This window comes from Mauremys mutica, chromosome 1 (assembly GCF_020497125.1).
Source record: "Mauremys mutica isolate MM-2020 ecotype Southern chromosome 1, ASM2049712v1, whole genome shotgun sequence".
Classification (NCBI taxonomy): Eukaryota; Metazoa; Chordata; order Testudines; family Geoemydidae; genus Mauremys; species Mauremys mutica.
In genome coordinates this window covers 211,650,038-211,676,105 of record NC_059072.1, presented here as the reverse complement: position 1 = coordinate 211,676,105, position 26,068 = coordinate 211,650,038, and the positions used below count along the sequence as shown (strand labels likewise).

The 26,068-nt window shown below is 46.0% G+C and overlaps 2 protein-coding genes and 1 long non-coding RNA gene across 6 annotated transcripts in view; 1 reads left to right on the top strand and 2 right to left on the bottom strand.

Moving 5' to 3' along the window:
- The window catches only part of LOC123362270, a 41,299-nt gene extending 31,624 nt beyond the window's left edge, over positions 1 to 9,675 (bottom strand). Inside the window, exon 1 of the long non-coding RNA XR_006576388.1 lies at positions 9,498 to 9,675. This is a non-coding gene — a long non-coding RNA (uncharacterized LOC123362270). The remainder of the gene's footprint in view (positions 1 to 9,497) is intronic.
- ATP6AP2 (ATPase H+ transporting accessory protein 2) lies at positions 9,535 to 25,759 on the top strand. 3 transcript variants are annotated; one of them, XM_045002696.1, is made up of 10 exons: positions 9,535 to 9,687; positions 11,572 to 11,702; positions 13,658 to 13,786; positions 17,457 to 17,552; positions 18,010 to 18,147; positions 18,464 to 18,517; positions 22,478 to 22,627; positions 23,848 to 23,964; positions 24,690 to 24,896; positions 25,015 to 25,759. In XM_045002696.1, exons 1-9 carry the CDS (start codon positions 9,636 to 9,638, stop codon positions 24,873 to 24,875), a joined length of 1,053 nt encoding a protein of 350 aa, XP_044858631.1. In that variant the 5' UTR covers positions 9,535 to 9,635; the 3' UTR covers positions 24,876 to 24,896; positions 25,015 to 25,759. The 3 variants fall into 3 exon arrangements, with proteins under 3 accessions (XP_044858631.1, XP_044858632.1, XP_044858630.1); XM_045002697.1 differs by having other exon boundaries at positions 24,690 to 24,915; XM_045002695.1 differs by having other exon boundaries at positions 24,690 to 25,759.
- The window catches only part of C1HXorf38 (chromosome 1 CXorf38 homolog), a 50,917-nt gene continuing 34,777 nt past the window's right edge, over positions 9,929 to 26,068 (bottom strand). Inside the window, exons 8-9 of one of the 2 annotated variants that reach the window (XR_006576384.1) lie at positions 13,885 to 14,147; positions 9,929 to 11,730 (exon numbers count right to left, since the gene is read on the bottom strand). The gene's annotated coding sequence lies outside the window, so the exon portion shown is untranslated. Of the gene's footprint in view, positions 11,731 to 13,713; positions 14,148 to 26,068 lie in introns of those variants that run through there. The other variant, XM_045002700.1, reaches the window with a different exon arrangement.

Sequence of the window (26,068 nt, the reverse complement as noted above, 5' to 3'; positions counted from 1 at the left end):
CAGTGCTGTGCAATGGCTGCTGCACTTCAGGGTGCATATACTGCATGGTGATGGGGGTTGAGTGCAGAGGGTAAGAGTCGTAGTTCTCAGGGCTGGTTGGTGAACGTACAGGTGTTGGAAGCAGCTGGTGGTGGTAAGAACCTGGATGCTGGGGAAGGGGGTTTGGAGCTGACATTGGGGCAAAAGAGAATAAAATTTGGGACGGGGTGGGGGCTGTGGGGCAGCACGGGACTGCTCTGCCTGCATGGCTACGAGTGCCTGGAGAGAGTCCGCTTGGCGCGCCAGGATGCCTAGCAACTGGTTTGTGCTTTTCCTCTTTGCCACAGCGTTTCTCCGCCAATGTCTCTGGCGGATCCTGCTTTCCCTTTCTCTCCACTCCTGCAGGTGTTTACTCTCTCTAGCAGAGTGATCAATAACTGTTTTCAGCATGTCTTCCTTGGTTTTTCGCGGCTTTTTCCTCAGATTCTGTAGTCTCTGTGCTGTGGTGGAGCTTGGCAGTCCAGCAGTCAAGGTCACTTTTGGAAGGCAAAAATGGCAACAGTTAACAGGGTAGCATTGTTAATTATCTCATCCAAACAGTAATTCCCACACACTGAAGGAGTTTACAGTCTTCACTTTAGCATACTTTTCCCATACCAAATAAGAGCACACATAACACAACAGGAGCCACGAAATGGTGAGTAAGGGGGACTGATTGCTTCAGGGCTGTGCAGGGGTTTCTGTGCGTTGGGGACAGCAAACAGCTGCAGGGGGGATCTGCACTAAACAGTCTCCCAACATTTTCGACAGGAGTTACTCCTGGAAGATATCTCGCTGCTGCGGGTCACCAGGGAAGAGCGGGAAGGTCTTCTACAGCAATGCGGATTCCGCCCTGGACCCTATGCAGCTTGCCTGTGTGCAGCAATGGTCCCCCCACCCCTCGCGGCACAGTGGCGCGGACACGTTAGCCTGACTGGGACAAGGACCACAGTGGCTCTCCCTATAAACCTGCGCAGGCACATTGCCCACGCTCTGGCTGAAACTTTTGAGGAGATTACTGCAGCCGATTACCGCGACGTGATAGACCACATCAATGGGCTATTCCACATCTAGGCATGCATGCATGCAGCCTTAACCCCCCCTCCTCTCCCGAAACATTTCCACCCTGAAAATAAAAGCCGCTTACCGGTAACCCGCTCCTCTGCTTGTCCTTCAGCAACTGCTGGCTGCTGCGATTGGCTACCTTCCTCCTGGCTTGAGAAGAGCTCCTGGCTGCATGCCTCCAGGGACTCTGGGTGTCTTCCCCCATCCCAGTAGCTTCACTCGCGGTTTCCTCCCCCCCCTCCTCCTGCTGTCCCCCACCCCGCTCAGAAGTGTCCATCGTGGTCCTCGGATTGGCAGTGGGGTCACCCCCAAGTATCGCATCCATCTCCCTGTAAAAACGGCAGGTTGTGGGGGCAGCGCCGGAGCGGCAGTTTCCCTCGCAGGCTTTGTAATAGGCACTCCACAGCTCCTTTACTTTAACCCTGCATTGCAGCGCGTCCCGATCATGGCCCCTTTCCAGCATGGACCTTGATACCTGCTCAAAGATATCATAATTCCTACAGCTGGAGCGCAGCTGGGACTGCACAGCTTCCTCCCCCCAAACACTAATGAGGTCCAGCAACTCGCCATTGCTCCATGCCGGGGCTCGTTTGCCGCATGGAGGCATGGTCACCTGTAAAGATTAACTGATTGCACTCCACACCTGGCTGCAGCAAACAGGAAGGGGATTTTTAAAATTCCTGGGGCATTTAAAGGGCGGGTCACCTGAGGCCAGAGCAGTAGAGTGCAAACTGATGAGCAGAGTGGCTGAACAGGAATTCTGGGATATCTCCTTATTCCCTGGAGGCCAATTAAAGCGCTGGTGTGTGTCCACACCCCAACCCGACCAGGTGCACAGCCAGCGCTGCAGCCAGGGAGTTGCAGCGCTGGATGTGCCTTGCAAGTGTGGACGGAGAATAATTGCAGCGCTGGAAAGCCTCCACCAGCGCTGCAACTTGCAAGTGTAGCCAAGCCCTAGGTCTCTTAAGGTTCCACCCAGCTCTCAATGATTTCGGGCTTGGCTACACTTACAAGTTGCAGCGCTGGGAGTTACAGCGCTGGTCATGCAGCTGTGTAGGGCTAGCGCTGGAGTGTGGCCACACTGACAGCTACCAGCGCTGCAGTGTGGCCACACTTGCAGCACTTTCCAGCGCTGTATTGAGAGGTGCATTGTGGGCAGCTATCCCACAGAGCACCTCGTCCCGTTTTGGCGCCGTTTTGGCGCTGAGTATTGTGGGAAGGGGAAGGAAGTGTGTGGGTCATTCCGCTTCCTGTGTGCCAACACCCCGTGGTGCATCGCTTCACATCCCAGCATTCTGTCTTTCTGGCAACATTTGGCGCCATTGTGAGTGTTTTACTCTCTGTGTGTGAATCGCGATTTCTGTGGGAAATGGAGCCCGAGCTGCTGAGGACTGTGCTGATGAGTGTCGCCAGCACAACACGTTTGGCAGTCGAGCTATTCCTTCAGCTCCAAAGTGACAGCGAGGAGTCTGACGATGATATCGATATCGATTCTCCTGCCGCGTGTGACACCAAAGTGCTTGTGGCATTCACAGAAATGCTCAGCACCGTTGAACGCCGCTTTTGGGCTCGGGAAACAAGCACTGAGTGGTGGGATCACATCGTCATGGAAGTCTGGGATGACGAGCTGTGGCTGCAGAACTTTCGTATGAGAAAAGCCACTTTCATGGGACTGTGTGCTGAGCTCGCCCCCACTCTGCGGCGCAAGGACACAAGATTGAGAGCTGCCCTGACGGTGGAAAAGCGGGTGGCTATTGCAATCTGGAAGCTGGCAAATCCAGACAGCTACCGGTCGGTCGGGAACCAGTTTGGAGTGGGAAAGTCGACCGTTGGAATCGTTTTGATGCAAGTTTGCAAGGCAATTAATCGCATCCTGCTAAGAAAGACCGTGACTCTGGGGAGCGTGCAGGACATGGTGGATGGCTTTGCACAAATGGGTTTCCCTAACTGTGGAGGGGCAATAGATGGGACGCATATTCCTATTCTGGCCCCCCCCCCACCTGGCATCAGAGTACATTAATCGAAAGGGGTATTTCTCTATGGTTCTCCAGGCGCTTGTGGATCACCGCGGGCGTTTCATTGACATTTACACAGGCTGGCCTGGAAAGGTGCATGATGCACGCATCTTTCGGAACAGTGGCCTGTTCAGGAAGATGCAGGCAGGGACTTATTTCCCAGACAGGAAGATCACAGTAGGGGACGTCGAAATGCCCATTGTGATCCTTGGAGACCCCGCTTACCCGTTACTGCCTTGGCTCATGAAACCCTATACAGGGAAGCTTGACAGGAGCAAGGACCGGTTCAACTACAGGCTGAGCCGGTGCCGAATGACTGTGGAGTGTGCTTTTGGCCGTTTAAAGGCACGCTGGCGTTGCTTGTATGGGAAGCTAGACTTGGGGGAAAGCAGCATCCCCGCGGTTATATCCGCTTGCTGTACCCTCCATAATATTTGTGAAGGGAAGGGTGAAACATTCAGTGAGGCATGGACCACCGAGGTTCAAGTCCTGGAGGCTGAATATGCACAGCCAGAGAGCAGGGCTAATAGAGAGGCCCAGCACAGGGCTTCAAAGATTAGGGATGCCTTGAGGGAAGAATTTGAGGCTGAAAGCCAACAGTAATGTTTGCTGACTTGCATGGGAGTGAATTGCACTGTTTACACTGTTATTCTATTATCCCTAAAATGATTTGCAGTGCCTCTTTCTTTACTGGGCTAAGGTATCTTTCACTATCTGCTATAATAAAGACTGTTTTCAAAGCCAAGAATTGTTATATTGTAAAGAAAAAAAATTCCTTGACAGACAGACAGACACACAACATTTCATGAACACAAGAGGGAAGGGGTGTGGGTTGGTGAACTGTACAGTCACAAGTTTGCATATGTCCTGTCTGGAGTGCTGTTTAACGATTCCTGCACTTCAGGGTGCATATACTGCATGGTTATGGGGGTTGAGTGCAGAGGGTAAGGGTGGTAGGTATCAGGGCTGGTTGGTGAACGTACAGGTGTTGGAGGCAGCTGGTGGTGGTAAGAAACTGAATGCTGGGGAAAGGCGGTTTGAGCTGACATTGGGGCACAAGGAAAAAAGCTTTGGGACGGGGGGGGGCTGTGGGGCAGCACGGAACTGCTCTGCCTGCATGGCTACGATAGCCTTGAGAGAGTCCGCTTGGCTCGACAGGATCTCTAGCAGCTGGTTTGTGCTTTTCTTCTTTGCCACAGCGTTTCTACGCCAATGTCTCTGGCGGATCATGCTTTCCTTCTCTCGCCACTCCTTCAATTCCTTTCTCTCTACAGCAGAGTGATGAAGAACAGTCTTCAGCATGTCCTCTTTGCTCTTTCGGGGATTTCTTCTCAAATTTTGTAGCCTCTGTGCTGTGGAACATCTGCCCACTCCAGAAGTCAAGGTCACTGTAGAAACCCAGAAATGAAACATTTAACAGGGGCAGCATTGTATCCACTATCTCCAGACATGAATTGTTACACTGAGGGAGTTCGCACTTTAACATTCTTTTCCCACACGCATAACACGACAGAAGCCACGAAATGGTGAGTGAGGGGTGCTTATAGAAGGAGAAGTGGGGCTTGATTGATAGAGGGGGGCTGGTTGCTTCGGGTAATCTGGAGTGATAGAGGGGTTGAGTGAAGATGCAGCTGCAGGGGTGATCTTCACTATCTACCTATCTCTTCACTAAAGAGTCTCCCAACATTTTTCACAGGAGTTAATCCTGCAAGATATCTCCCTGCTGCGAGTCACTAGGGGACAGCGGGAGGCTCTTTTACAGCAATGTGGATTCCGCCCGGGACCCTACGCGGCTTGCCTGTGTTCAGAAATGATCCCCCCCCCCACTCACGGAACAGTGGCGCGGACGCGTCAGCGTGACTGGGACAAGAAACACAGTGGCTCTCCCTATAAACCTGCGCAGGCATATTGCCCACGCTCTGGCTGAAACTTTTGCTGAGATAACTGAAGCAGATTACCGCGACGTGATAGACCACATCAATGGGCTATTCCACATCTAGAGGCTGGCATGCATGCAGCCATAACCCCCCTTCCTCTCCAGAAACATTTCCACCCAGAAAATAAAAGCCGCTTACCGTTAATCCGCTCCTCTGCTTGTCCTTCTGCAACTGCTGGCTGCTCCGATTGGGTACTTTCCTCCTGGCTTGAGAAGAGCTCCTGGCTGCATGCCCACTCTGGGGTGTCTTCCCCCATCCCAGTAGCTTCACTCGTGGTTTCCTCCCCCCCCCCGCCTCCGCCGCCGCCGCCTCCGCCTCCTCCTCCTCCTCCTGTCCCCCAGCCTGCTCAGAAGTGTCCATCGTTATCCTGGGATTGGCAGTGGGGTCACCCCCAAGTATCTCGTCCATCTCCCTGTAAAAACGGCAGGTCGTACGGGCAGCTCCAGATCGGCGATTCCCCTCGCGGGCTTTGTAATAGGCACTCCGCAGCTCCTTAACTTTCACCCTGCATTGCAGTGCGTCCCGATCATGGCCCCTATCCAGCATGGACCTTGATATCTGCTCAAAGATATCGTAATTCCTACGGCCGGAGCGCAGCTGTGCCTGCACTGATTCCTCCCCCCAAACACTGATGAGGTCCATCAGCTCGCCATTGCTCCATGCTGGGGCTCGTTTGCCACGTGGAGGCATGGTCACCTGGAAAGATTAACTGATTGCACTCCACACCTGGCTGCAGCAAACAGGAAGGAGATTTTTAAAATTCCCGGGGCATTTAAAGGGCTGGTCACCTGAGGCAAGAGCAGTAGAGTGCAAACTGATGAGCAGAGTGGCTGAACAGGAATTCTGGGATAACTCCTTATTCCCTGGAGGACACTTAAAGCGCTGGTGAGTGTCCACACCTGCTGAGCAGCGCTGGATCACCAGCGCTGCACTCCTTATACCCCTGCCGGGATGGGTTTTCAGCCAGCGCTGCAACCAGGGAGTTGCAGCGCTGGTTGTGCCCTGCAAGTGTGGACGGGGTGTAATTGCAGCGCTGGAAAGCCTCCACCAGCGCTGCAACTTGTAAGTGTAGCCAAGCCCTTTAGCTCTCTGTGGGGGAACCTCATTGCTAGTGCAGGCTGGGCAGCATCTTCCACATTAACCCTATCTCAGAACAGGCCTAAGCCCATAGACCTGCTTAGCGATAATTTCAGCTCTAGTGGTCACTTAACAAAACAAAAGATTCTCAATAGAGCCTAATCAGCTCTATACTTAAACAGGAGAGTTGGGGAGGTCAAATGGTGCCTGTAACCAGTAGTGCCTTAGGCAGAGCCCACACCACCAGGCATAACACTTATCCTCACTCTCAACTGGGATCTGGCATCCAAACCCCCTGCTTAGCGAGGTCAGTTCAGTTGAGGGTGACCCCCTCAATCAGGACAGGCTAAATACAGTTTTGCTGCCCTTTACTCATACAATAAGGATAACCATATTTTATTACCCCTGCATTCAATTTTCATTTTTTTATTAAAGATAATGCTAAAATTATCTAATGCACAGGTTAAAGAAAAAGTTTCATTCACCTGGGTATAATGCTTACATTATTCAAAAGTACAAAGTTTGATTTTAAAAGTCATAAAATACATATAGTACATAATCTGCAATATCCCAAATTAAGGTTAATAAATTTAATAATACAGTTGAAATATTAGCATCCAAATATTTGGATACATCACTAATAAAAAGTTATACTAAGTGTAACTTGTGGAAAGCAAAAAGTGATTTGTAACCCAACACCAGCCAAAACTGATCATTTGGGCAACACAACTCTGTCTGCTGGATACCTAGACAGAGTAGGTGTATTCATGTAAATACAGGCTGGTCCTAAAGCCTTTTCTCCCCAGCTCATCACTAGCTGCAGGGGAGAGAGCTCATTCAGACCTTAATTTCAAATTATGATTTGTAAGCATTAGGTCAGCCAATAGCGCCAAAATGAATTTGCCTAGGGTTACCATTCGTCCGGATTCTCGGGACATGTCCTGCTTTTTGGGTTAAAAATAGCGTCGGGGTTTTTTTGTAAATATCTAAAACTGTCCGGCACTTCCCCCCCATGCAGAACAGCGCAGCTGACAGGGCAGCCGGCTGGATCGTGCCACTCGCATGGGTCTCCGGCAGCCAGAGCCCCTCCTCCGCTTCCCCCCTCCAGCTTCAGATCACCGGCTGGGCGGCCTCCGGCAACTCTCGAGCTCCTCCCTTCTCCTCCTCCTCCTCCCCTGCTGCCCAGCGCGCCGCCCCGCAGCACTCTGCAGGGGGGGGACCGGGCTGTGCGCTCCGCTGGGGAGCGCGGAGCCCGACACGCTGGTCTGAGCTGCGCGGTAAGGGGGCCAAGGGCCTGGAGAAGGGACAGGGGGGTTCTGGAGGGGGCAGTCAAGGGACAGGGAGTGGGGGGTGGGTGGATGGATCGGGAGTTCTGGGGGTCCTGTCACCGGCGGGGAGTGGTTGGATGGTGCGTGGGATCCCAGGGGTCTGTCTGGGGGCGGGGGTGTGGATAAGGGTTGGGGTAATCAGGGGACAGGTAGGGGGTAGGGTCTTAGGGGGGCAGTTAGGGTTGGGGGGTCTCAGGAGGGAGCAGTCAGGAGACAAGGAGCCTTAGGTAGGGGGTGGGGTCCTGGGGGGCAGTTAGGGGCAGGGGTTCCAGGAGGGGACAATCAGGGGACAAGGAGAGGGGGGGATTCTGAGGGGGGCAGTCAGGGAGTGGAAAGTGGGAGGGAGTGGATGGGGGCAGGGCTCCCCCCATCCTCTTTTTTGATTGTTGAAATATAGTAACCCTAAATTTGCCGACATTGTCATAACAAACACAGCTGTGTGAGGACGCTAATCATTGTTCATACTTTTCAAACCTATATGCTTTTTCAGGTACAAGTATTTTATCATATACAGTATATGCTTTTAAAGTGTGTATTAGGGTGACCATAGTTCCCAAAGGGAAAACAGGACACCAGGTGGAGCTAGCCCAAGTGCCCCATGCCCAGGCTGCTCGCCCAAGCCCTGCCTGCCACCCGCATGAGGCTGGGGCTGGCATTGCTGCTCACTTGGGCCTTTGCACAGGGTTGGCATCACCACTTTCCCCCATATGTTCCTCTGCACCCCACTTTTGCCAAAAAAATTGGGATAGCCAGGACAGGGCTTAAGAAAGGGGCTGTCCCAGGCAAAATGGGATGTATGGTCACCGTAGCATTAATATTTCATTTTTCAATTTAAATTTCTAGTCAACTAAATGGAATTTTTCTCCCATTAGAAAAAAAATTTAACAACTAGATCTGGTTGGAAAACAACTAAATTAGCCACATTGCAGATAACTAGTTGATCACTGGGGGGAAGGGAAATCCCTGCCTGGGCCACTATCTTTGGGAGCCACAACACAGAGAAGCAGGACACACATACCCAACAGCACATTCCTGTTACCAACAAAAACCAGCAACAGCCTCGAGGGCAGAGGCCAGAGCCACCAGCAAAGGCTGACTGGAGGAGTCAGAGGAGCAACACTCTGGAGAAGCAGCAAAGAATCCTTTGGCACCTTATAGACTAACAGACGTTTTGTAGCATGAGCTTTCGTGGGTGAATGCCCACTTCTTCGGATACACTCTGGAGGAGGCTGGGAGCCCCTGGCAGGCTCCCACCCATCTTTGCTGCAGTCAGGCCAAGTACACCACACAGCCGCTACCCCTGGGGGCAGGGCAGCAGCAAAGTAGTTGTCACCCACATCACTGTGTGGGGTGAGCAGGGAGTCGCTGAGGGCGGCACACAGCCAGGGCTGGAGAGCCCCTGCTCCCAGAGCTGAGCAGGCTCCATAGCCAGGCGGGGAGGGGGCTGCTATATTCTGCCAGTGGTGCTGGAACCAGGATTTCTGCCCCCCCCGATTTGACACAGTAATAACAAACACCGGATACATTTCCATTAGCAGCATCGCTGCACCAGAGGCGGCCAGCGCCGCTGTGTTCACACGGAGCCACCAAGGTTGCTGGGCCTGTCTCCTCAGACGTGTGTGGAAGAGGGGGGCGCAGCGATCCCCTATATTGTGAGTGGTCAATTTAACTGTCAATCCGCCATGTGCCGGGCCCCGCCTCCTGCAAAGGCTGTCACGTGGGATAGGATGGAGCACACTGGGGGTGGGGGGGAGGGAGGGGTAGATCTCCCGCATTGTGAGTGGTCACATCAGTTGCCATTTATGAGTAGAGCTGCCGGAGAGACCCCGCCCCTTACCCGCTCCCAGACGGTAACGAGGCCGCTGTGCAAAGATCCCTCACCCTGTGAGCGGCCAGGCTGGGTGTCACTCAAGAAAAAGCCCCGCCTCCTGCCCGGGCTAGGGACTGGCCGGTCAGTTCCGGGGCAGTGACGAGAGAGGAAGAGAACTCTCACACTATGAGTGGTCAGTTCCCCTGTCACTCAGAAGATAGCCCCACCCCTTACCCCTCGGACCTACCAGATGGGCGCTCTGTGAGTGGCTGGCGGGACTGTCAGTCAGTACTCTCGGGAGGGCGGGGTTTGTGGGGCTGAGTGTGTACGGCCCGGGCGTCCCTCTGCCCCAGTCTCGCAGCTGTCGGGCCGTGGCTGGGCCGGGATGGGGCGGGCCGGGATGATGCTTTGGGCCCTGGCAGCGGCGTGCCTGGCTGGTAAGCGGGGGCGGGGGGGGCCGCTCGCAGCTGGGCCCGGGGCAGAGGCCGTCAGCGGGCGGCGGCGGCGGCGGCGGCTCTAGGGATCAGCGAGGGGCGGGGGCGGTAACCGAGTCCGAGGAGCGGCTGAACGGCCGCCCGCTCCCTCGTGAGCAGCCTCCGGCGCCCGGGCTCCGGGGCGCTGCGCCCCCAGCGCGGGGGCGGCCGCGGTCCGGCGCGAGGCGGAGCCGGAGCCGCTTTGCTGCCCGTGTCTCGTGACCCTCTGGCGCCGGCTCGGTCACTGCGCGGCTCCCGCTGGCTGACGGGGCCGGTGGGATCAGCCCGGCGGGCCGCGGCCGTGACGTCCCCTCGGACTCCGGGGTTATTCCCGGCCGCTGCCCTCCCACTGGGCAGCGCCGGCGGCGGCCGCTGCGGGAAGATCGGCCCTTCCCGGGGGGAGGCGCCGGGCGGGTGTCTGGTCGCGGCCGAAGGGGCAGCTCCCCGCGGGTGACCCGCAGCGCCTTGCCCGGGTAGCCGCATCCACACGCCGGCGCTGCCCGGAGCCTGGTTTGGCGCTGGGGTCTGGCGGGATCCCCAGGTTCCTAGTGCCTCACCCACCAGCCTCATCGGCTGAGGAATCGATGCCCATCGGTTCTCTGCAGCAGCTGCCGGGAGCCTTCCCTGCTCTCCTCGGGGTGCTGCGGGGGAGGCAGGTCCCCTCCCTCTTTGGCGGACCAATGGGCTTGGTTCAAAAAGTTCAACAATTGTGGGACACAGACATTCTCCTTTCACACCGCTGCCCATGAAGGCCACAAGTTGGACATCAGTGTCCCAGGGTGTGATCCAAAGTGTCAGTTGTGGTTAATCCCAGAACTTTCTGGTCCTGCAGAGAGTTACCACCTGAGCCATAAATTGACTCCTTATGATTACATTACCCTTCTGTGTTCGGATAGGAATATGCTTGATGAATTGCAACTCAGAATTGTGTTCCAGGCTTCACAGAATGTGTAGCTCCATGAGTCATTTTTGGTCAAATGATTATAGCGTAGCTGGAAAAACGGTTGGCTTCCGAGTTCAAATGCAGTTTTGTTCACTGTGACCTTGAGCAAGTAACTTAACTATTTGTGCCTGTCAACCTAGCAAGGAAAATTGGGTTTAAAAAAGAAAAAGCTCTAAATCAGATACCATCTCAAAGCCAAATTGTCCAGAGCAAATTGCGTGAGTGTCTTGTAGCCTGTGAAGTAGTAAAGAAACATGTTAAGGCTGACAGGCTACCATTATTATTATTATTAGTCTATAAATTGCCCCCACACATATTGATCCAGAAAAATAGTATTTAGAAGTGAGGGTCCTTACTTTATTAAAACTGCCGCTGTTCAGCAGGATGAGCTGCCATCAATAAAAAAAGTGCTTGAATTTTAGCAAACGACTGTAGGTTGACCTATTCCTCTGTTCTTCTGCATGCCATTGTTTTGAGAGCAACAACATGAAATTCTTGAGGCACACTTTGTACAGTTGCTGTGAATATGTCATATCATGGCTTATATTTACTGTCAACACCTGCCTGGAATTTATGATCCAGAATCAGGTTTCGGAGCATAACCCTCTTCCTCCAAGGTCAAAATGGAATAACTAATTGAATAATTTACTAATGGAACCTCTTTCATACCTTGATTTTGTTTAACACCTCAATTTGTCTATATGTAACTCTGTACTGGAATTATCCATTGCATCCTACTACGTTGAAATTAATGGCTCTCTTCGGCTGTCTCTCTTAACTTGGTAGATCTGTGCACTGGAAGGCTGAGAATCAAGAAGTGGTTGTTGCAATCCAGGTCAGCTTCACAGGGTTTTAAGAAACTCGTGCTTTACCAGACTTGCCTGTCAATAATGTTTCTGTTTTAGGTGTCTCTGGTGATGAGTTTAGTGTCTTACGATCACCCCAATCTGTCGTTTTCCGAGATGGAAGTTGGCCAATACCAGGGGAGCGGATCCCAGACATAGCTGCATTATCCATGGGCTTTTCTGTTGAAGAAGTATGTTTCAGTTTTCATTTTGAAAAAGCTGTAAAATGTAAAATTCTGATTAGTTGTTTCTGAGAGCTTTGAATTATAGTTGTGGTACACAGATTTTATAAAATGTGATGGAAATAAAGTAGGAACTAGTAAAATAGACCACTAAGAGGAAATTCAGAAACCTTGGGAATCTAACTTGTGTTCTTCCTTCTCTATAGTGAAACTGTTATTAAAGGGCTAACTGCAATATAAATGATTAATAATAAAATGTCTACAGGTCCTCTTGTGTTCTATCTTTTGCACTATGAAAATACCCTGTTAACAGGCAACTACACTTGCAGTCTTGAAACTAAGAGCAGAACTTCTTAAGAATAGTTGTAGTGGCTTTTCCATTAAACAAAGCAGAACTGATTATGTACTACGTGCACTGAACATCCGCTTGAGGCACAAGGTAAAATCAAATACTTTTTGGCCACCTAGGCAACTTGATTTTCACCATGCTGCTTTTCCTGGGGTATCTGTGAAATGAAATGGAAAACTTATTTTGTTCAGCAGTCTATTCCTTCTTCTAAGCTAGGTGGTCCATGCTTAACTGTGAGGGCCCTTGGGTCTGTCCAAAACTAGCACCCCCCATTCCCACCCCCCACCCCCATATAAAGAACAAAATGTCAGAAGAGTGTGGGGAAGGAGAACCCTCCAAATTTTGTTACAGCTCAAAACACTCATTCCTCCACTCAAAACAACAAACACACAAAGTGAAAGTAGATATCAGTATAATGATTAAGGCTTTGATCCCATAATGAACTCCATACAGGCAGACTCCTGCAGCTGTGGGGAGCTCATTGCAGAATTGGAGCCTTAATTTGTGGTCTTGACATGACTCATAATCTAGGAGAATAGAAACTGCGCTGTAGGAGATTTTTAGGATTCCACCTTCAGACTCTCTGGCATTCAAACTTACATTTTTTAAAAAGCGATCACTTGTGTATATTAATGCACTTTTAAGTTATCGGGCAACCTAAAAGATTTGAACTTCCCCATTTGCTGAACAGGCTGAAATGTTAAGACAGGGGTCTCCAAAACAAATCCTTCTGCAGTTCTCTCCCTGTAGGGGAGGATAAAACTAATAATCTTTTTTTTTCTCGTAATGGGGATCTCAATCAATTTCTCTTTCACGTATAAGGAATATATAGGTCATAGCAAACATGATTAATTTTAAAATGCATTTAGCTTGGTCTTGTAAAATTGCCATCTGTATTGAGTAACTTTTTTTTTTTTTGTGGGTGAAAAATATCCTGGTCAACGTTCATGTAAATTCTGCAGATATACAATTACATGCAAAATAGACTCAGCTCTTGCTCTTAATAAGCTGCCAAAGCATCTGTCTATGTTGCAGAACCCTTCCACTGCTTCAGAACCTAATTACTTCTACTTAAATGTCAGAATCATTAGCCTTTATTGTTTATAGTTGCACCAGAAACATCCCGGCAATGTATTTTTCCATTGTGGCTAAATATTATTGGTCTATAACAAGCATATATTTGAATAAAAATATTCCTCCAACTAGCTACATACTAGAGAAGCTTGCTACTTCCCTCAAATCATGGGAAGTTGCTTTTCATATCACTAGAAAATGGACTCTTAGTGAATCTTTTGGAATGTAGCAGTCTTGACTGTGAAACTTGGTTCAGTAGCCACATAAGCAGTTTAATAAGCCAACATTGTACAGTATGTGAATGACACTTTTTCTTACAATAATTTTATGGAGGACCTGCTGTTAATAGAGAATTAATAAAGAAACGGGGGGGGGGGGCTTTCAAGCCTTTAGACTCCCTACTAAGTTTCCAGTAGGTTCTATAAATATTTATTGATATCACTGCAAATTCTCCACGTTAACCATTTGATATAGTTTGATGTGTATTTTTTTCTTTGATTTCAAGCTAAGCAAAAGGTTTTGCTTTTAAATTTGTTACCAGGACCTTTCCTGGCCTGGACTTGCAGTGAGTGATATATTTCATCGTCCTCGAGCTACTGTTCTGGTGACTGTGAAGGGGGTAGACAAGCTGGCGATGCCTAAAGATGGAATTTCTTACCCTGTTGAGAATGTAAGTATCTGCAGTTTTTTGTATTTGTGTCTGTTACTCATACTTCTGTTAATACTGAAAGTATTGCTTGGTGTTTGAAAGAAATCCCAAAAGCTTACCTTTCACCAGTTATGCTTTTTATACTTGACATAGCTTTTCATGTAGTCAGAGAATTAAGGCCAGAAAGGACCATTAGATCGAGTCTGACCTGGAAATCACAGGATGGTAAACTTCACTAAGTTTCCTTTGCATTGATTCCAGTAACTTGTGTTTGGCTAAAGCACATCTTCCAGAAAGGCATCTAGTCTTGTTTTGATGACATCAAGAAGTAGAGGATCCATCACTTCCACTGTTAGTTTGGTCCAATGTTAAATTGTTGTCACTGTTTAAAAAAAAAAAAAAAATTGTGCCTCACATCCAATTTGAATTTGCCCACCTACAGCTTCCAGATATTGGTTCATGTTATGCTTTTCTCTGCTAGATTAGAACCCTTTAGTATACATGGTGTCTTCTCTGTGTGAAAATACTGACAGTGAAATTGTCACTTCTCAATCCTTTTTTGGATAAATTAAACAGGTTCCCTTTAAGTCTTTCACTGTAAAGCATTTTCACCAGCCCTCCAATCATTTTTGTGGGTTTCTGAACCCTCTACAATCTTTCAAAATTCTTTTTAAAGTGTGGCCACCAGAACTGGATGCAGTTGTCCAGTTTTAGTCTCACCAATACTGTATGCGGAAGTAAAATCAACTCCTTATTCCTACTAACTCCTCCCCTGTTTATACATTCAAGAATCATATTAGTCCATTTTGCCACAGAATTGCACTGGGAGCTCATATTGAGTTGCTTGTCCACTAGGAATCCTAAATCATTTTCAGAGTCACTGCTTTCCAAGATGCAGTCCCCCATTCTGTAGATATTGCCCACATACATTATTCCTACATCTATATCTTTGCATTTGACTGTATTAAAAGCCACGTGTTTGAATGGGCCTTGCATACAAAGCAATCTAGATTGCTGTCTATGACTACCCTATCCTCATTGTTATTTACCACTCCAACGATCTGTGTCATCTTTTTTCAGCAATGATTTTAATGTTTACTGTCAGATCATTGATGAAAATTTTGAATAGCATTGGGTCTAATATTGATCCTGCCACAATTAGAATCACTCCCATTCAGTGATTTCCCCATTGACAACTACTTAGAGATCCATCAGTTAGCTCAGAGGTGGGCAAACTAAGGTCTGATGGGCCACATCCGGCCGGGGGACTGTCCTTCCTGGCCCCTGAGCTCCAGGCCGGGGAGGCTAGCCCCTTCCCCACTGCCCCTCTTCCCCTCAGTGCGCTGCGCTGCCAGCACTCTGGCCTGCCGCTCCTGCTGAGCAGCGTGTCGGCGGGGCTGCAAGCTCCTGCTGCTCTGAGCGGGATGGTAAGGTGGCGGTGGGGGATGGGGGGTTGGATAAGGGACAGGATGTCCCAGGGGGCAGTCAGGGGACAGGGAGCAGGGGGGATTGGCTGGGGGGGGGGGAGCTGTCAGGGAGCAGGGGTGTGGATAGGGGTCGGGGCAGTTAGGGGACAGGGAGCAGGGGGGTTATGGGGTGGGGACCCGGGGGGCAGTTGGGGGTGGCAGTCCTGGGAGGGGGCTGTCAGGGGACAAGGAGCAGTGGGGGTTGGATGGGTCGGGCATTCTAAGGGTCGCAGTCGGGGTGGGAAGGGGCAGATAGGGTGCAGGGGCCAGGCTGTTTGGGGAGGCACAGCCTTCCCTACCCGGCCCGCCATATAGTTTTGCAATGCTGATGTGGCCCTCGGGCCAAAAAGTTTGCCCAAGCCTGAGTTAGCTGGTTCTTAATCCATTTCACATGTACTTTTAAAAAATGACACTATATAATATCAGTACTCAGAATGTTGTGTGGTACTAAGTCAAACACTTTTTGTACCAAAGTCTAAGTATATTACAAATGTGTAGTTAACTTTATCAACCAAACTTGTGATTTCATTAAAGAATGAAATCAGGTTTGTTTGAGATCTATTTTCTATAAAATCAAGTTGACTGGCGTTAATTATATTCCTAGTCTTTAATTCTTTATCAGTTGAATCCTGTATTGGCTTCTCCATTCTTTTCCCCAGGATTGATGTCAGGGTAACTGGCAAATAGTTATCCAGGTCATCTCGCTTGCCCTTTTTGAATATTGGCACAAGATTAGTCCTCTTCCAATTTTCTGGAATTTCCCCAGTATTCCAAGATTTATTAAAAATTAACATTAGCAAGCCAGAACTCCTCAGTGAACTCTTTCAGGCTTCTTGGAGGCATATAATCTAGGCTTTGTGGTTACAAATTGTTTATCCTTAGTAGATGATTGTTTAACATCCTCCTTAGTTATTAATGGACTGGAAAGTACTTCATCATCCTCATGTGATAAGAGTACATCATCCTGCTTCTTTCAAATACAGAACAGAAATATTTATTTTACTTTACCATCATTAACAATTTAACCATCTGTCTAGTAATGGGCTTAATCCGTTGCTAGAATTTATTTTGTTCCTAATAAGCTTTAACTTCTTATTGTTTTTAACCTCGCCAGACAGATTTTTCCCCAATGTCTTTACCTTCCCTCATAAATTTTCTATACCATATAATGTCTAATTTATATCTATTTCCTCCTTTTTCCACTTATGTATTGCTTTTAAATTTCTAATGTTGGCATCCCTGTGCCACTGAACCAGGATGGGCTTTTAGCCAAAGTTGTCTTCGTTTTTTATTGTAGAATCATGTCTTTTTGGCCATCTAATAAACTCTTCTTTAAGAACTCTCTATTTTCATTCACATTTCTCTGTCTAAACTTTTCCTCCCAATCAATTTCACTCATTTTTCCTCAGTTCTGGAAAATTTTTCCTTTTTTGAAGATGAAAGAGAATCAACTCTGAATACCCCTACAGACTCCTAAAAGAGCAGTCAACCTTTGCAAAATCATCCTGAAATGTTTTGTTGTAGGTAGAAAACCTACTACTTCACATTATCATAATGATGAAGTAGTTAATATTTTACTCAGTCATCAAAAGTGAATGGGTGACTAAAACTTTGCAAAGTTGAGCTGTTCTTGAGAACAAAACTAATACTAATTTATTAAATTTGTCCTCTATCTCCTCATAAGCCATGTGCCTCTCCAACATCCCTCAAGGAATGTCTTTATCTTGACACAACTAAACAGTTCATATTTTCACATTGTCTAGCATTGAACTGGTTGCTTTGGGAACCCTTACTCTGAATTTCCTAGTACCCCTTGTAGATTTAACATGAGCATATGAAGGTGGCATTTTCTTTTATAGAAAACATCTTTGCTGTAGGGTGGGTAGTATGCATTCCTTTCCTTTTTGCATCTTCATTTTTAATACGATTTAATAAGGTTAATTTTGTATTTAACAAGGGACTCTAAAATTGTTCCCCTTTTCTAAACTTCTGGGGAAAGTATTAAATGCTGAGACCATGCCCACAATGAATACAGCCACATCTGTTGCACTTTTATCAATTAAGACTGGCTGCATGCAGGCTGTTGTATAAATGTCTCTGTTTGAGCATAAGTATGTAATCAATGCACAAAACAGAAAGTCACAGTTTTTGTCCCAAGGAGTTTTCATCCTTATCTACATGTTGCTTTAGCCAGAATTCCTTATTAGAGCTTTATTGTTTTTCAGGCTGTTCCTTTCAGTCTTGACAGTGTTGCAAATGCTATTCACACCTTGTTCTCTGAGGAAACCCCTGTAGTCTTGCAGTTGGCTCCCAGTGAGGAAGTGAGTATTGATTCATCTCCTAAACCATTTGAAATAAGAGTTAAGCCACACAATTGGGAACTGGTGTGCTTAAACCTCTTGGCTGTATGAGCATCTTGTATTACCAAAAAAAGAACAGGAGTACTTGTAGCACTTTAGAGACTAATACATTTATTTGAGCATAAGCTTTCGTGGGCTACAGCCCACTTCATCGGATGCATAGACTTCTTGCTGTATGTTCTAGTCTATGCATCCGATGAAGTGGGCTGTAGCCCACGAAAGCTTATGCTCAAATAAATGTGTTAGTCTCTAAGGTGCCACAAGTACTCCTGTTCTTTTTGTGGATACAGACTAATACGGCTGCTACTCTGAAATCTTGTATTACAAAAGCACCTGCATGTGTAATGGAATTAATCTAAGAAGTTTGAAAAATCCAAAACTGAACTATTCTCATATTACACAATGACTGTTCTTACAGAGAGTTTATATGGTGGGAAAGGCAAACTCTGTATTTGAAGACCTTTCCGTCACGCTGCGGCAGCTACGGAACCGCCTTTTCCAGGATAACTCCATTCTCAGTTCAATTCCCCTCAACTCTCTCAGCAGAAACAATGAGGTAAGAAACAGTGGCCGATGAATACTGCTTTAATTAAACTGCCTCTGATCTACTTTTATGAGTTCAGTTTAAGAAATATGCTCATTCATTTTTCATCTCCTTGTTGTCTTAAGGGGGAAGTTGCTCCCCAAGTTTCAATATTTAAGTACTAGAAAATGGTGATTAATTGATTTTTGGGCATTGTTTGACCCAGTAACAAACGTTGCAGGACCAAAAAAAGCTACTGCTTATAGCTGCAATCTGCTGAGATGTGCAACAAAATTAGGCTGCCTCATCTTCAGTTTCTGTTCAGAAAATACTTGTTTCTCTCCCCTAGGTTGACCTGCTTTTTCTGTCAGAACTACAAGTCCTGCATGATATCTCCAGCTTGGTGAGCACGACTTTTCAAACACACTCTATATCAGGGGTTCTCACTCTGGGGGTTGGGACCCCTCAGGGGGTCACGAGGTTATTACTGGGGGTCCCGAGCTGTCAGCCTCCACCCCAAACCCCGCTTTGCCTCCAGCATTTATAATGGTGTTAAATATATAAAAAGAACTTTTAATTCATTATTATTTCTATGGGGGGGGGGTGTCGCACTCAGAGGCTTGCTGTGTGAAAGGGGTCACCATACAAAAGTTTGAGAACCACTGCTCTATATGTCTCACATATGATTGAGGGAATTTTGAAAGACACTTTTTGTTAAAGTCTGACATCCTATGTGTGAAGATCTCTAGGGCAGTGGTGTCCAAACTGAATTCCCAAAAGCCATTTGTAGGTCTTAGGGATTTGAACTGTGGGTCAAAAGTGTTTTAAAATGTGTATTTAGAGATTGAAAATGTGTTCCCTGAGATGCACCCTGTAGTTTCTGAGCTGAAGTGTTTGAATTAGCTCTGCCACGGAAATGAGGGGAGGTGGCATCATTTCTTGTCCCTTGCAACAGCCCTGGTGTGAGCTGGGGCACTCTGAGCCGCTGCTTCCCTTTCCAACATCGCTGAGGAATCCCCAGCAGGTGATTTGTGGGTGGTTCCTGTTTTCTTTATATGCTGCCTAATGGTGCAATGGGAGTAGAACTGGGTAGAGAATATGTACCTGATACTAGCTCCTTGACCTTCTTGAAATTAATGATTGTTCTGCCCCCTAGATGAAGAGGTTGGACATTGCTGCTTTAGTGCATGTTTCCACAACAACTAGTCAAAAGCTATAGCTGGCTGAGTGGGTTAAATTTCAGTACAGAGTTATTACAGAATCATAGGACTGGAAGGGACCTTGAGAGGACATCTAATCAAAGCTGCAGAAGCTATCTGTAGCCAGCATCCCAGGCAAAGGGAAAAAAATTGTAGGGAAGGATATTTCAGACCAAGCTGGATGAGCAAGCATCTCAAACAGGTGATTTAAGAGAAAGCAGCAAGCCTACATGAAATGGAAGATGGGAGGGATCAGCAAGGAAAGCTACTTCTTGGAGGTCAGAAAGTGTAGGGATAAAGTGAGAACTGCCAAAAGCCAAGCAGCATTGGACCTTGCAAAGGGAATTAAAACCAATAGTAAAAGGTTCTATAGTCATATAAATAAAAAGAAAACAGGGAAAGAAGTGGGGCTGCTAAACACTGATGGGATGGAGATTAAAGGTAATCTAGGCATGGCTCAAAACCTAAACAAATACTTTTCCTCCGTTTTTAATAAAACTAATGAGAAGCTTAGGGATAGTGGGAGGGTGGCCAATGGAAATGAGGATATGGAAGTAGAAATTACCATATCTGAGGTGGAAGTCAAACTCAAACAGTTTAGTGGGACTAAATCTCAATCTAAATTTGGATAATCTCTGTCCAAGAATATTGAGGGAACTGGCACATGAAATTGCAAGCCCAATAGCAAGGATTTTTAATGAATCTGTAAACTTGGGGGTCATACCCTATGATTGGAGAATTGCTAATATAGTACCTATTTTTAAGAAAGGAAAAAGTGATCTGGAAAACTACAGGCCTATTAGTTTGACCTCAATTGTATGCAAGGGCTTGAAATAAACTTTGAAAGAGAAAGTAGTTAAGGACATAGAGGTGAATAACTGGGATAAAATACAAGGTGGTTTAACAAAAGGCAGATCATGCCAGACTAACATGATCTCCTTCTTTGAGAAGAGAACTGATATATTTTTTTTTAACAAAGGAAATGCAATAGAGCTAATCTACTTCATTCTCAGTAAGGCATTTGATAGAATTCTACATGAGAAATTGTTAGTTAAATTGGAATAGATGAGGATTAATATGAGAATTGAAAGGTGGATAAGGAACTGGTTGAAGGGGAGACTACAAATGGTCATACTGAAAGGTGAACTGTCAGGCTTTGAGGAAAATTAGTGGAGTTCCTCAGGGATTGGTCTTGAGACCAGTTGTATTTAACATTTTTTATTAATGATCTTGACACGCAAAGTGGGAGTGTGCTAATAACATTTGCAGATACCACAAAGTTGGGAGGTATTGCCAATATGGAGGAGCATTGGAATATCATACAAGAGGATCTGGATGATCTTGAAAACTGGAGTAATAGAAATGGGATGGAAATTTAATAGCACAAAGTCAGGTGCTTAGGGACTAAGACATAAAGAATTTTTTCACAAAACTGGGGATGTATCAGTTGGAAATGAGAGGAGGAGAAAGATCTGGGTGTATTGATTGATCACAAGCTAACTATGAGCTGCCATTGTGATGCAGCTGTGAAAAAGGCTAACGCAGTCCTAGGATGCTTCAGGCAAGGTATTTCCAGTAGAGACAGGGCTACTAGGATGATCAGAGGAGTGGAGAACCTACCTTACAAGAGGAGACTCAAAGAGCATGGCTTGTTTAGCCTAACAAAAAGAAGGCTCTGGGAAATACAATTGCTCTCTCTAAATACATTAGAGGGATAAGTACCAGGGTGGCAGATGAGTTATTTAAGATAGCACCAGTGTTGACACAAGAACAAATAGATATAAACTGGCGATCAGTAAGTTTAGGCTTGAAATTAGTTGAAGGTTTCTAACCATCAGAGGAGTGAAGTTCTGGAACAGTCTTCTAAGGAGAGCAGTGGGGGCAACATACCTAACTGGGTTCAAGACTGAGCTTGATAAGTTTATGGAGGGGATGACATGATGAGACAGCCTACAGTGGCATTTGGCTGATCTGTGACTGCTAGCAGCAAATATCTCCAATGGATTGTGATGGGACACTAGATGGGGAGAGCTCTGAGTTGCTACAGAGAATTTTTTCCCAGGTATCTGGCTGGTGAGTCTTCCCAACATGCTCAGGGTCTAACTGATCACCATATTAGGGATTGGGAAGGAATTTTCCCCTGGGTCAGATTGGCAGATACCACGGGGATGGGGAGGTTGCCTTCCTATGGGGCACGGGTCACTTGCAGGTTTAAACTAGTGTAAATGGTGGATTTTCTGTGACTTGAAGTCTTTAAATCATGATTTGAGCTCTTCAGTAACTCAGCCAGAGGTTAGGGGTCTATTATAGTAATAGGTGCGTGAGGTTATGGCCTGCAGTGTGCAGGAGGTCAGACTAGATGATTGTGATGGTCCCTTTTGGTCTTAGTCTATGAGGACTTGCCAGTATACCAAAGACCAGAAACAAAATTAAGGTTAAAAAAATGCAGTGATGATAGAGGCAGGTTCAAGTCGCTGTTCTCCCACAGATTGTGTAACTTTGGGCAGATCACATAGTCTGTCTCCACTTCCCAGATGCAAAATGGGGGTAATAGTACTTCCCTAGCTCACAAGGGTCATGGGGATGCACTCATTAACGATTGTGAGGTGCTCGGATTCTGGGGTGATTGGGGGCATAGTCAAATACCTGAGATTTCACATCTTGAAGAAATATTCTTATATAGCTGGGCAGCAGAAAAAAAAACTTCATCTTTAATAAAATTCACAGCAAAGGTCAGTTTAGTAGCACAGGAAACCATGGGTATCCATGGAATTTATGCATTTTCCTTCATGCTGTTATACAAGCTCTCTATTATTACAGCAATCCTAGAATGAGGATTTTGACATAAATTGTAGGTGTTCCTTAAGTTTATGGATGAGACCCCTTTCAGTGGAACTGTAACTCTTGTTGCATGTGCCTCTTTAAAACTCTCTCTGGCATAAGCTTACCCAGGCACTTGCTACCCTGCCTCCCATTTTGAAGACCATATAGCCAGCTGTAGACACTTCTCTGATCCAAGATGGCAAGTTCTGGCAAACTTCCAAGTCTGCATGGAATATGTCAGACAAAAATGAAACTGACTCAATCAGTGATTAAATCTCATTGGAGTGAGTATTTAAACTAACTCATTTTTTCCCTGTGGTTCACTTTTTCCCCCCCTTAAGTTGTCTAGACATAAGCATCTGGCGAAGGATCACTCCCCAGACTTATATTCACTGGAACTGGCTGGCTTGGAAGAGATTGGGAAACGGTATGGAGAAGATTCTCAACAATTCAAGGATGCCTCTCAGATTCTTGCTGATTCCCTGCAAAAGGTAAAAGGAGATCTACCATAAATACTGTTCTGTAAAGTCTGTCTGAATAACAATTCTAATGTGAACAGTACTGGTTTTGTATTAACAAGACAGCAACAGGTCTAACAATCTTGGCAGCATATTTATTTTAATTAATTGTTATCTTCCTAATATGAAAAGGCTATTAGTGCCACATGAGCTCAGGATCAGCGCTGTTGTGTAATTTAATATCCTTCCCTCATCCTCCCCAAACTGTGTCACATCAACATTCATTGGTCATACAGCATCGTACTGTGAATTGCCATTCCTTTGTGTTGGCCTCTCCATCTCTTGGTTCGGTAAACTCTAGTCCCTCTGTCAAGTATCAAATCAAACTTCTGTAGTTTGGTCACCCCTGAGCAAGAAAGGTATTAGAGGGCCTTTTTTGCAGGTTAGATCTGTTTGTGAAGGAGTCAGAGGGTGATATTAACAAATGTGTAAATCAGTAAGTCCTGATGAATTGGTTTTAAAACAGATACTTTGTGTTTATAGGCATTTCTCACTCAAACTAGCTGAAAACGTGAAGGAAATAGCTCTAGCTTTAGCTCAGCACAATGTGGTCAGGTGCTGTGTGTTCTCTCCCTCCCCCCCCCCCCCCCTTGAGCAGTTCTACCATTTCCAAGTCTCCCAAATATCCGCTCTTTCACTCCTTTCCTGAGCAGGCTGCCAGTTGTGGATTTTATCTAAACAAATGTCCATCAAGATCTAAGACAACTCCATCTTGCTAGTATCCAAAGTCTGATGCCAAAATATAGTGAGGCCAAATACTAGATACTTAATTCACTAAGTTAAACAGGTCTCTTCTGTAAAATATTGCATTCATATACAGCAGTGCCGCGTGTGTCAAATGTTAACGTTTGATCAGAATTGCTCTCAAGTAGGAATCTTAGATTAAGTACAGAATAGGGAAATACATGGGCCAGAGCATGTATAATGGGATATTGCCACTTTCATATCAGAGCACATGTTTCTTACTGACCTCCTACAGATACTCTTAGGATCCTGGACAACTGTCCGGTGGTCTGTAAAGAGATGGTCTAAACTAGCTCTCAGTTGGCATTCTTCTTAGCAGACTCAAATCATTGGAGACTTCCATTTCTCCAGATTGTTCAGATCTGCTGCCTTGGTGCATCTTCTGTTACAAGAGTCAGATTTAGTAACTATTGCATATATCTGAAACTAAGCTATTGTTGCTCTTTCAGTTTGCAGATGAGATGTATAATCTCTACAGTGGGAATGCCGTAGTAGAGGTGGTGACTGCAAAGACATTTGATACTCCCCTTGTGAGGAAGAGTCGGTCCATTCTCCAGACTGCAGAGGTAATGAATGCACTTTAAACCCCTTTTCTGCAGACGAACTATTAAAAATGTGACCATGTGCATCGCTCCATTTTGTAGAACTAGAATATTGACTTGATACTGTAGCAATCTTTTAAACTTTTAGTGGCTTAGACACTAGGCATGATGAATCATAGAGTATCAGGGTTGGAAGGGACCTCAGGAGGTCATCTAGTCCAGCTCCTACTCAAAGCAGGACCAATCCCCAGCTAAATCATCCCAGCTAGGGCTTTGTCAAGCCTGACCTTAAAAACCTCTAAGGATGGAGATTCCACTGCCTCCCTAGGTAACCCATTCCAGTGCTTCACCACCCTCCTAGTGAAAGTTTTTCCTGATATCCAACCTAAACCTCCCCCACTGCAACTTGAGACCATTACTCCTTGTTCTGTCATCTGGTACCACTGAGAACAGTCTAGATCCATCCTCTTTGGAACCCCCATTTCAGGTACTTAAAAGCAGCTATCAAATGAACAAACATAGCAAGTGCAATGACCTAGTCTCCATTTACGATGCCAGTCACGTAGGTGCATTAGTATTTAGTGCAAGTAACTCCAGAATTGCCTGTGCAAAATATCCATCTCTTGGTATGGGCAGTCTGAATGTTAGTATAATGAGAATATGTTCTGTGTGCAGGCTGACTTCAGAAGCATTGTGAATGCTGGCCTCCAGATGTCTCACTTCTTTAAACTTTCCTTCTTTCACTGCAGAGTACCTCATATAACCTAGGATATTCATACAACTTCAACTACGCTGTGGTCTTCAACATAATTCTGTGGCTCATGATAGGCCTTGCATTAGCTGTGATTGTAATCTCCTACAACCTCTGGAACATGGATCCTGGCTATGACAGCATTATTTATAGGATGACAAATCAGAAGATAAGAATGGATTGAACTTCAGTCCAGGGAAAAGGAGTATGGCCGCTTCTGAAGTGTATTAAAATAATATTTTGGCATGGTTAAATGTGGACATCTTTAAAGCTGCTTTTATTTCTCTAATGGTTCCTTGTGTTTTCTTTTTGTCTCTCTTTAGATGCAAGTAGTACTACCAGAGTGGATTTACAAAGCTGAATCTACCGCCTGCTATAAAACCATGCCCTAATTATTACTAAACTATATAACTTCATTCCATTTTGGTAACACAAAATGAATTTTAGAAATAATACTCTGTATTCCTTGTGATTAAATATGTGAAAAAATGCACTGAAATGATAGCAACTTTCTGATTTAAACTTTTTACACAGGAGGTTTAGAAACTATTGTTAAGCTGTGTTGTATATTATGAACCAGATGTAAATGTTTGTTTGATGTAAATATTTCTAATGGTACATGTAGTGTTCAGGGAAAAACAAATTATAGCCCTATTTATGTAAAGCCTTCACTATGGGAATAGTTCCACAAGAACAATTCTGGTTGAAACAGTATTTGGGTTTTTTTACATTCCAGCCACCACCATGAACCATAGCCAAAATGAGGCTTGGTGTAGATCTTAACATCAGCTCACTGCTGCATTTAAAAGGACTGCAGAGAGATAATAGGTAAGAACACTGGTGTGGTTGGGCTATACAGTTAGGAAACTACAAATATAGAAACTAGTCTGGGTGCTTAAAGTTTAATGTAATATACTGTAGAGGCTTACATTATGATGCGTCTGATTCTTTTCATGTATGTTCAAACACCTGTTTTTGGTGGTAGAAGTGGACCAATAACTGGCACTTAGCCACACTCCATTTTTATTACTCATGTGCTTCAACCATTAATAAACAGAACAAGTAACATTTGCTGTGGAGTTCATTTATTTTTCCTACAAAGTTCCATTAAGGGGTAGTCATACTAAGTACAAAACTGAGTTAACTTAAGCTAAACCAAACAAATGCAGAAGGCTACATGTATCTAAATACATTAGGCCTTCTTGGAAAAAAAATGTGCACACATGAACGCTGGCTTTTATGCCTAGCTCAGTTTGCCCCATCTGTAAAAAATTGGGATGATACTGACCACCTTTTGTAGCGGGTTTTTCATGCATAGATCTTAAAGTGCTTTGAAAGTTAATACCTAATGGCTTTCACAAGCCAGTAGTGCTCTAA

Bases quoted from the DNA above. Each gene is read 5' to 3' on its own strand.
- ATP6AP2 (XM_045002696.1), top strand. From the start codon at position 9,636: ATGGGGCGGGCCGGGATGATGCTTTGGGCCCTGGCAGCGGCGTGCCTG. The intron at 17,553-18,009 runs GTGAGTATTGAT...CTGTTCTTACAG, and splicing joins AGTTGGCTCCCAGTGAGGAA to AGAGTTTATATGGTGGGAAA. The intron at 23,965-24,689 runs GTAATGAATGCA...CTTTCACTGCAG, and splicing joins CCATTCTCCAGACTGCAGAG to AGTACCTCATATAACCTAGG.